Source organism: Opisthorchis viverrini (genome assembly GCF_000715545.1).
Source record: "Opisthorchis viverrini unplaced genomic scaffold opera_v5_11, whole genome shotgun sequence".
NCBI lineage: Eukaryota > Metazoa > Platyhelminthes > Trematoda > Opisthorchiida > Opisthorchiidae > Opisthorchis > Opisthorchis viverrini.
The window spans coordinates 1,143,246-1,155,129 of NW_008751667.1; the positions used below are offsets into that span (position 1 = coordinate 1,143,246).

Genomic DNA, 11,884 nt, shown 5'->3' on the forward strand with positions numbered 1-11,884 from the left:
CTTGGACCCAATTCCACACATCTATCAAACACAGATACAACATGATATCGGAAGCATCATAGCTGATCAGTGTTCTCAAGAAGTTTGAAAGTCACGAGACCACCATACTTTCTGTGAAAAACCAAAATGACTTTTCATACCTTCGTCAGGAGCCATCAGCATCGTACACACAAAAATCCTTGAATAAAATCTCGCCCTAGAGCACTAACCGAGGTTTTGTACGACTCCGTTTCATGACCGTTTTCTCACGATGACAGTTCTGAGGAAATGCTTGTCGGTAGGTCCGCTTGTGCTTCAGCTCTTGGTTGTCGGCTTGACGGTTCGCTTGCTCAGCGCTGTGTGTGGAAGACGGTTGAATTCTTTGTCGCAAACCGTTGATTGAAGCAGAATGAGCGCGCACAGTAGCTAGTTCTGAGTTGATCTGAGGAGCCAGTGAGAGCATCTTGAGCCGTGGGCCAAAGTAGTGTCATTAGATATGTGCTGGGACCTGAAAACAAGAAAGCTAAGACATTATCGGACGTCTGGAATGAAGTAAGTATATCCAGTAAAGTGGTCTGCGTTCGGAAAGCCATTGCAACTGATGAAGCAAGCTACACCACATCTCTTTCCGTGATTCAGGCACGGGAAGTGAATGGGAGATGGTGAGGTGTACGGATGTTCCCTTGTCGCCACATCCAGGATGATAAAGAAGGGCTTATCGAAAGTCCACAGAGAACAAGTCACATAATCGGAATGAGTACTGGACGAATCATTCTAGAATAACTTCCCACGTGTCCCACGTGGACACCAATGCCATAAGACGTTAGAACTGAGTTCTCTCTCTCATCGAAGGACAAGCTGTAGAAAGATACCAGTGCTCAGATAAATTCTAATCGACGTCCAGAACACCAAGAATAAGGAATCTAGCGACCACTTCTAATCATTATATGTGCTTATATGTGAATTTTTGGTTGTTATCTCATCTTGAATGTAGAACCAGTTTGTATTGAAAGACGGTATAGCACAGTAATCTGCCTTGTTCATGATGAGAAACATCATCCGTGTGTGCTCACACGTCTAAGCGATTAACGTCGGTGACTCTCCCTCATACATACCGGGACAACCCTCCTTTCTGTGAACTTTGGTCCTTTTAAGAGGCTCACCAAAGAAACTGCGAATCTATGCGACTCGATAACACACGGAGAAGAATGAAAAGCGCCGAATTAGGTGCACGACATCATTGTCGCGCATGGTCACCGTCCCAATATTCGTCGCGTTGCACTTGTTTGTGGGGATACGCAGTCAAGCTCAACGTAATGGTGCCGAAAAGGCGCATTGCTGAGGTTCAGTGGGTGCTGCTTTCGTTTTAAGGATGGTCGTAACAGAAGTAAGCAGAATATGATTGGTCGAGAATTTACATCAGGCCGTCCCTGATTTGCTGGTGTAACGGTGATACTACTGATGGGGGAGGTATGCGAGTAGTATGTTTTCTTCTTGTGAATTCGCTTTGCGTCTCTTGAAAAGGGAGATCTATTGTGGAGTCGCTTTGTAGCATTCGCTTGAAGTTGAGCAACTGTCAATGAATATCCAGGAAAGTTCAGAAAAACACGTTCAAAGATAAGACGGATATTCAGTTTTTGTAAACAAGATGCCTATGAGAGATTTGCTTCCCTGTCCAATAGTCTGTAACTGTTCCGTTGGCATTTTCTAATAGATAACTCCGCAGCGAAGGCCTTCTTCCTTTCACTGGTGCTCCTTGGGGAATCACGGTATTAGGTTTTCTCTCTACCGGCCAACCAGTTCAAGCGCGCTGATTTCTCTTCTTTGTTGTTTTCACTTTGAAGACTCAGAAATAGCACACATTTTGACCTCCAATCTTTCCGAGCAGCAACAGACTGCCAAGTGGGGACCAGTGACACCAGTGCGGATACCTCTCACATGCAGAATGCCTGAGCACAGCAGTGCTCAGGTGGGACAGCTTCCTTTTGCTGCTCAGTGGTCACCACAGTAACGCCGAGACCACACGACGTAGACCACAAATAAACTTAGCAGCACACTATTTACTAAATTATACAGTCAAATTAATCGCCGAGGTGTTTTAATCCCGTGTTTTGGCGCGCGTTTTGAACCACTAAAATGTAATCTTCTAGCCCTGTTGTAAAGTTCAGGCTGAACTGCCTGGGTTTGTTGACCAGGCCGTGATTACTCTCAGAAAGACAACGCCACATTAAGTCACATTGACTTCTGGAATGAGTTTCAGTGGGACCTGAAAACGATGTCCCTTTCTAACTTTGATCCGGAGATCCAAAGTGCTCCCGATCGTCGATGTCTTCCTAACGTCGCATCACACTCCAAATGAAGTGGCCCGTAAATGGGCATCCATCGATCAGTCGGAATCACCAGAGTTGCTAATAAAGCTGGCCTGACTTCGCCAAATACTGTCACTTGTCCATGCATTTGGTTTCGACAGAAGGCTCAGTTAAACCTAGCTGAATCTCTCATCTACGCTGGTCTACTTCAATCAAATGTGCTTCATCAGGCAGCCTCAAGTTTCATTTGGAACCATATTCGGAATAACGCAATACGCTGTTGTCTAGACGTAATACACTACTCATACGTTTTCAACATCATTATAAGTAGTGTTCTACGTCCAGACAATAAGCTAGCTAGTGTTTTGGCACCCAATCTTACTAGTAAACGTCTCAAGACATGGCGGCGCGCAAGCTGAGCGATGTTCAAGCCTCGCTGGCTGCGGACCATGCTGCACATAGTCGAAAACTCCCCAGAGGATGCTAGTGGAGTGTCTAGCTTACATTTGTCTGTCATTCTACGCTGAGCTTACGGGAGATGATCAATGGCTGTGTCCAATTTTAACACGACACCTAAACGTGATTACGTTATCGCAGCTCAGTAGTTTCGAGAACTTGGTCGCTCCACCCTGAGGGCACAAGATCAGCGTCTCATCCCTGTCCGTTAGTGGCAGTTTTGACTCTGCCTCATTGGCAAACTCTAGCGTCAGCGTGTCCACCTAGTCTAACTCACAAGGAAAACAACACTTCCATGAGTGATGTAAATACGACAGAGACGAGATTGTGTTACGCAAAAGCTTCACACTTTTATTTCACAAAACACCAAGTAAACAGATGTGATGGGGACAGATGAATCCAGATTAGAATTTCTGTGTAAATAAGCCAGGGGGTTGATCAACAGTGTACAGCCGTTCTATAGCCAAATCGAGAGTCGTCAACAGTGCATATTTTACTAGTTCAGAACATATGGGATAGAAACGTAGTGGGAAAAAAAAGTGAAATCGATCGCAGTCAGGATGGTTTTGTACTGTGGGATAGTTTAAAAAAAGATACCGTTACGTGACGGATGCCTACGCACCTTGCATAAAAAACGATCATCTGGTAGCAGGAGAGACAGATCAATGTCCAAAATGATGTCGGATTTGATCGAGCGCCGGCAACCGTGACGAAACAATTCAATTTTGTGTAGAATAAAAAATGTGAACCGAACAAGTCTGTAAACTCGCATGGAATGTCAGTTTAGTCGAAAACGAGTAAATTCCCGTACAGACATACCGACAGTTCGTGGGTTGACGTTCCACCTAAATACCAGTGGTCACTTATCAGTATGAGCATCGATCGAACCGAGAACCAAAAAGTTCCCCAACCTAGCCATTCGTTCAGACCCTTGAGAGGTGAAAACAGAGTAAAAAAAATAGTCACCTGGATTGTGGAAAGTAGACGAAGAATGAGGATAAGATATACCACCTCTCTTGTTCACACATTACGCTTGCTTTGTTGGGCCAGCAACCAGTCGACATAAAAAATACTGAGAGCAGATGACGACCATGATATAGCTGTCCATTTTGGGAGAAACCAGTCTCTGGTAAGATCGATTCCTCGGAATAGTTTTTGGACTTTTGGAAGCAGCGCTTTTGAAAGAGACTTTCGGTAGATCCTTCAGGTGAAACCCTCAAAAGGGGAACAACGTAGTGCGCACTCCACTAGATTTGAGAATTTTCCACCCCTCCATGCATGGCAGAAAGAGTTCTGTGCAGCCAGTCTCTCAAGACATGAGATATGAAAAGAGAACTGTGAGTAACGACCCCAAGTTTTAACTGATCGGTAGCACTTCGAAACCGTCTCCCGTTTGCCGTCAAGATAGGCTTATAAATTTCATTCGAATTATCAAGTAAAGTCATCATAACCATCGGTGTGGCCGCCTTGAATTTCTGTACAGACTATCGGTGGTCGATAGCTTGCGTTTATTCGCTTCATGGCCGGAAAATCATGATGAAGAAAAATCAGCAAATGCGGCTCCTCTTTCCAGACGAGATAGATTTGCGTATACCCCAAGGAAAGCTTCTTCGTCCCTTTGTAATGTACTACTCATGAGGTTGCTGAAAATCCGTCGACAGCCCACGACCACACACATTCAGTTGCCTGAGAACATCACAAACGAGAGATTCAGCTGCAGGTGAGTCTCTCGCAAAACCAAATTAGTTTGCAAATGAGTGTATATTCGCTTCTTCGTCCCTGTTTCTGAAACTACATGTACAGCTTATGAGGAACATATTTGGTATGGGTTCGAACTTGGCAAGCTTCAGTAAAAGGGAAAATCAATCCACTTTTGCGTGTAGTGATAAGAATGATCACGTCAGGACGACAGGGGAATCGATTAGGTCAGGTTGGTACAATCCTCTCAGATGTGGACGATAGCAAACAGAAGAAACTCCCATGTGGAAAGGAATAATGAAGAAACAAAAAGAAAACATATTCGACGCTGTATTCTCAGAAGAACGATTGAGCCCAAGAAAAGTCCGCACGGGCACTCTTCATCATTCAGGTCGCAGATTCTCGAGGGCGGGGTAAGGGAATAGCTCATTTTCCACTGGTGGCCGAACAGTTGAGTGTTCAAACCACTACCCGGGAAGTCACAGTTTCGTGAGATCCACACCGCTGATGATTGCACTGTGCCTCTTCGCTCCTCAGCATAGACTGGCTCCACTTACAGGACAACTTTCCCTCTCCAGAGAGTTGCCCAATCTTCGTGGTACGAAGCATGTCACAGTTAAGTGACGATTCAAGTCCAATATTCCAGTTCGTGTGTTCCAAGACAGCTTACTCCATAGCATGATTTCCGGTATTAATTGAGCACGTGATTCGAGGGTTCTATAGATCACACTTGTAGCGTTGATTCGCGATCATGTGCCGAATGCGAGCACCTCTGGTTCACGGCTTGACAAACAAATTTACTAGTCCAATAGCGTTCAAATTATGATATTAGGTTCACACATACACTTATCTGCATGCCAATTTGGTTTTCAGCGGAATCTTCTGTCTTCTATTTTCTTTTCAAACTTATGAGTAGTATGTTACGTTTACATAATCTAACAGTTTTTCACGCATGAGGAGAAACATTCGACTGTCCAACAATGCGGTTACGCTGGTTATTCCGGTGCATTTTTGTGCGCAAAGACAACTACAGATCGACGATGTTTTGGATGGATGTGTCTTGTTTTTGGGATAACGCAGTTTTGTCATACGTGCTACTGGACAGTAGGCACATCAGCCGTAGTTGATGTTCGAGTGCTTTCCAATCTACTTTCGTGTCCGCTGTGGCTGAAATGTTGCTCAATCTTTACGGGTCCACACCTATTTACCTTACTTTACTGCGGCTGATTTCTATTGGAGAAAAAATCGGCTTCATGAATGTCACGTGCTGCAGCCACTCGCTGAGCGAGAAGATTGGCACAAACGACCCCGTTTTGTTTCCAACATCGGACGCCTTGGACGGTTTTGGGACCAAGATGATCGACGTTCAGCTAGAAGGGCCTTTAGTTGCCTTTCCCTTGGCAACAACGCACTGCGACATCAGTTTGGGTTCAAAATCTTATTCGCAAGGCCTGAATGGGTGAAGTCACTTTTGATATGTCACGAGGAATTCGTTGGACCGCTTTATTAGAGGCCCCATCCTATTGTGAGCGTGGCCCTGAAGCTTGTATCTGTTCCCGTGGCCAGGCGTCTTATTTATAAAGTCATATGGAACCCGGACATAGATTCTGGGGATGATCCCCCACCTACAACAACCGGACAGATGTGGGTATAAAAAGGTATGGGAAAACTGTTTGAATAGGTTGACGTGTGTGATGTACGGATGTAAAATATATATATATTTCTGTCGCCAACAGCTGCACGATGCTCCTAAAATTGATTTAGGGACATAAGTGGCATCCAGATGAACGGCTCTGGAATGGTTAAACGCTATGGTCACCGTGTGATGTAGGATGTAAAATATATATATATATCGATTTCTGTCGCCAACAGCTGCACAATGCTCCTAAAATTGATTTAGGGGCATAAGTGGCATCCAGATGAACGGCTCTGGAATGGTTAAACGCTATGGTCACCCAACGTGCATAGTCCAACTCGTGTCTTAGAGATCTGGATAGCGTAAGCACAAAAAATAGTTTCCACCTCGATTGACGGAATCATCCTCTTTCCTAAAACACTTTGAAGGTTCTCTGTCTCCTATAGTGCAAAGTACCAGTTACTCTCTTTCTGAAGGCGCAGCCCCATTGGACGCATTCGCTTGGGAGGACAAGGAACCCTGGAACCTCGAAAATGCTGCAAAATGCTCTAACAACAAAAACTCAGTGAAATCCTTGTGTACCAAATCGATCAGGTTTTTCCCAGTCGGATCTGACAAGGATTTAACTCTTCGAACTAATTATGAAAGATTTTTTGATTCTAAAATCACCATTCCACATCTTTGTTTATCAAACTGCATACTTTGAGTGACAGTCCGACAACTTTTGAACGCTCGCTCAGATTTAGAGTTAAGTCAAGTGATTCTACGCTTCTAGAGTGGAAAGCTGCTCCGAGTTGCTATTCTTACACGCTGTTTGCCAAATTGGAAACTCGGTCTTCAAGTGCGACTAAAAGTACAGCTATACAACACCATACACTGAGTACTAAAACCACCTGGGACGTCCCCTCAGACTCAGTTGTCTCCTGTCCCTACTAGACTTGGTCTTGTAGCTCCGAAAAACACTGGGAACTACAAGATAACGGGATGGACAGTTTTCCTTTGTGGGATACAGAAATATGGGATAGTTTAACCACCTTATCCAAAGTACATGGTGATTTATCATGAGTTGTTTGAATCAGTGACTGTCATTGAGCTGGGCAGATCTTTCGTCATCAGTGGAGATGACATCATTAGTGCGTCATCGTTTAGTGAAACGGTGCGGTTTGCCGATCGATGTATTAAGCAGTGGTGTGTGTGATGTGTTCATTTACCTGGAACTGATCTTCAGTCAGGACTGTTTACCTGATTCCATCCGTTGATTCGTGACGTTCAAGTGACCTTTAGGTTTCGCTTGTTCGACTCATACAGTTGTCTGTGGTAGGACAGGTGCCCTAATCAACTGACGTCTGGTGCTGATGTGATTCCGGGCAGATACGTGCCCCTTGGTTTTATAACCCGACGAGCAACTCTATTCGAACGTTCTGGCTGAGTCCTTTCCACAAAGGAGTGCGTAATTCCGTTGCATCTGGTCGCTCAAAATGAATAGATTAGCTTAAAAACACTCACGGTTACGAGCAGATATCGGTGTAAGAAAGGGTAGATACTCCAAACGCTTTAAACGTATTTTTCGACTAGTGTTGCGGAACCTGCTCAGCATGGACGGTCATCCAATCAAATTTGCGTCCAGCTGAGACTAAACAGTCGTGCGCAATGACGTCGCCCTGATACCTTACGCTTTGGGCCCAGCCCATAAGTGGCAAGACCCTGATACATCCATTATTTGTTCTGTTGGACCCGTAATTTGTGATAAACCCTTTCGGAAAATCAAGAGACATCCGCGTTCCAATGACAAATCCCTTTAACCGGTTATCTTATCGAGAATAATACGCTTCCAGCGAATATACACTCATTTGCAAACACTCATCTGGATCACGTCTATACAATTTACTGCCATACCTCGAATATCATATCAACTGAAATATGAGATGGCCTGGTGCAGCACATTCAGTTGAGAAGAATATCATAAACTAGAGATTCAGCTGAGTTCCAGATGAGTCTGCGGTCAAAACCAAAGTGGTATGCAAATGAATGTATAAGTCGAACTAACGAGTTTGATGTACCTGACGTATTGATCCATCCTGAATGTTTGTTTAACTATTGACTCATTTGTTCTGTTCATCCGTATTCTATCCGTATTCCTGTTTTTTTCAACAGGGGAATAAACTTTAGCATGAACGTTCGAAGAAATTCGTTCGGAAACTTAAGACTTACAACTTGGGTGGAAAAGATATCAATTATGCGTCACGCTACCAGCGCACGCGTACTTCCGCATCTTTTTTCTGTAAAAAGTCGCACAGCCCCTCCGTACCGTAGATAGCAAATTTTTCTAACGCCGGAACGGCTAAGCGGTGCTGTAGGATATTCGGTTTGTAACTTAGTAAAAAGTTGTAGTTATCTCATCCACTTAGACTGTCGCCTTCTCGCTTTTCATCACGTCTGCTCCAGATAGCTCAGTGGTTGATACGCAAACCGGGAGGTCCGCGGTTCCACCTCAAATCTGGCATCTCGATCGCTCCTTCCCAGGTTTGGTCAACCTGACAGCATCTCAGCCCTTGTGCTTTCATCAATGACAGCCAGGCACCAAAAGGGAGTTGCAGCTGAACTATTATTAGGGTTGCACAACTCATAAAGTTGCTGAAAATTCGTCGACAGCCCACGACTGGTTTCGACCTTCCACTTCGGGCTCATCGGGTAGGCGCAGTCCCCGAGTTTCCATCAACCTTATGTTCTACTTGAAACCAAATAGCACGAAATTAGCAAATATACACTCATTTGCAAACTAATTTGGTTTTTCGAGAGACTTACTTGGAACTCAGCTGAATCCTAAACGAGTGATTCAATTTGAGTAATGCATTACGAATATACATGTATCGCGATACCTCGAATAACGTAGCGACTGAAACATGAGGCGGCCTGGTGCAGCACGTTCGGTTGCCTGAGAACATCACACACGAGGGATTCAGCTGGGTTCCAGGCGAGTCTCTCGCAAAACGAAATTAGTTTGTGTTGTATCGTGGGTGGCTGTCTATTGGTTATGCCTGCACTGAGGCTGTCAGACTACGGGATAGGGAGAGGACAGAGAACTCGGGACACGGCTGAATTGTCAGAACAAAACATACAGAGCGTCTGCGTAATATATAGGATGACTAAATGACCAAATATGGTCGTTCACTTGTTCGTTCCGTACAGTCAATGGCTGCGTTCCGGTCGTGAACACTCTCAGGCCCACTACGCTGGTAGTATGTTGCTAAGCCATGTTTGGTGAGCTCCGCCAACGCACCTGCTTTCTGGACATGTCGTACCGATAGTGACCTTGGGGATGCGTCACCCTCTGCACATGTACTTTTTCCATATCTGGGTGCGTCCTGACAGTTTGCAAATGACTGGATTTCGCTGATTATTATAATTCTTATCAGTATTATCACTTCCACGAAATTCATTCTAACTGGTAAGGAAGATCATTGGCGATCGTATTGGTTATCCACACAGTATGATTATATTATGGGATGCACGCAGTAACGGAGAGTCATCTATGTGGAACTGGGGGCACGTAGGCTAAATGATCGGTTGGGGTGAGTAAAAGTCGAGCAGAACATTACGGATGGGATAATTCCGAACAGCCATATTGAAAATGGTGACTACTTCAAACGCAGTCATCATCAGATATCAGCTGTGAGTAATTTGCGGTGGTTTTAGACAACATACTGGTTCAGGACCTATCGACTTGATTCCACATTGCTGGTGATGAACCCGAGCATTGTCAAGTGGATCAAGTGAGGACGCATGGTTAAATGATGATGTCAGCGGCACAGTTTACGCCGGACCGGCAGTCGATATGATTGAATGGACACCTCCATACGGACATGTCCATTCACGCGTAACTTGTGACGGTCCACGGTTGCATCGTGCACGCAGGCACGTACCATCAACGTTTGAACATATCCCCCAGATGTGGAAGCCTTGGCATCTCACTCGAACCACACTCCGTGAGTTGGCTGGTAAAACGTTCCGTGAAAAGTGATCCATAACTCAACTGAGCCGTGTAGACTGTTTGGTACTGAGCTTTCCGTCCAAAGAAAACTTCAGAAGATGTGCTATTCTCCAGACAGAAGAAATAATCAACTTGTATTATCGCTACGTTTCGACTCTCCGCGTTTTCTGTCACTCAGTGAACCCACCACGGGCGAGTATATACTGATTCCAACGCTTACGCAATACTTGAAAGATAGTTCAAGGTATGAAATGACCCTCAATCTGAGATTTTCTCGTAATCTTCTATTAATGCGTACTAGACGAGATCTTAGAAAATTAGGTTGGGTATGAATATGCACGGCTTTGTTGCATCCTAGTCAAAAAGACTGATTCACTTTAGTTACATTTCCTACCCTTAGTGAGTAAATCTCACAGTTTTGCGGATGGCAATGACGTCTGATATGATAAAGTGTCAGCCAGATTTTTCAGAAAACTTGCCTGAATAACACAGCTCTGGCACTGTCGCTCCCGTTGCCAGTGGATACCAGATTCTGACCTTTGTCTCTAAGCCATTCCCCAAAAAGAACATTATGTCGTTGCATAAATTGAAGTTTACTCGTCGTCTCAATGTTCACGTTTGATCAGTCACCTACAAAAACCTGGCACTGTCCCGTTGTCAGTGGATACCAGATTCTGACCTTTGTCTCTAAGCCATTCCCCAAAAAGAACATTATGTCGTTGCATAAATTAATTGATACTTGTCGTCTCAATGTCCACGTTTGATCAGTCACCTACAAAAATATGAGCCCGTGATCCAACACCTGCGATTCATCCGATAACCTGGAAATAGTTTCCAAACAGGCACTGAATAAAGCACACAAACAATCAGTGCCATAATGTCCGCGACTGCTCGTTCGCATGGTACCCGACCGGATGATGCCTCAACAACTAGAACTTAACATTTGAATGTGATTAAAACGCATCGTCAACCACAAAGATGGAGTCGGATTTCAAGTTAAGACACTATCACAATGACAGCACGACCGGCAAACTTCAAATGAGGACTACAACTCATCAATGAACACAACGGTTATTGACACTAGCAGACATGATTCAATCTCACAGTCAGGTGGCTATGTGCACCAAAGCTATCACACCCGACGCATGTCCGCACTGTTCCCGGATTAATTGAACTTAAATCGCCTCAACAGCTTGGCGGTATCTTCGCGCTCTCCCATTTTCCGGTGATAGAAACCATAGCAGCTGGAACCAGACTAAACCAGGTACACGGTTTATGGCCGATGAACTCAACTGAACCAAATCAGCGGATCTTTGCACGAGAGTCAGTCCAACCTTCATGTCATAGCGTGAGTGAGGGCCACGTGACGGTCCTGTGAGCGATCACCTATCTCTGTGTGATAAGTCCATCATCTAACAAACCCATGATTATTTATTTGGCTTGATTCATTGGGTATTAGTCGTTCATTGTGAGGCCAAATAAGGTACAATAAAGACACAAACCGTGCTTAAAGCATCCCCATTAGTATGTACGAAAGCATAGTTGTGGTTGTGAACAGCTGCTGATTTGCTATCGTGCTGAGATGCGTGCTGTCAAGAGTAATAACGGTTCGTAGGCTGATTTCGCTCATGTTCCGTGTGTTTGCTAGGCCAAATTTTGAATCCAAATGTCACAGCTGCTAGCTTCAGTCCAAATGGATCTTGTGGTTTCCCGTTTCTGGACAAATTGAGGGATGAAGGGTTCAGTGTGTACATTGATGATGTGGCAATCAACGTAGTAAGAGAATATACACACTGATGATCGGTTCTGCTGATA

General features: G+C 44.6%; 1 protein-coding gene across 1 annotated transcript in view; it reads right to left on the minus strand.

Moving 5' to 3' along the window:
* T265_01046 (hypothetical protein) overlaps positions 1-11,884 on the minus strand; it is a gene marked incomplete at both ends in the record, with an annotated part of 57,253 nt that overhangs the window by 39,451 nt on the left and 5,918 nt on the right. Inside the window, one exon of the mRNA XM_009164989.1 lies at positions 210-487. Coding sequence (XP_009163253.1) covers positions 210-442 — 233 coding nt within the window. The remainder of the gene's footprint in view (positions 1-209; positions 488-11,884) is intronic.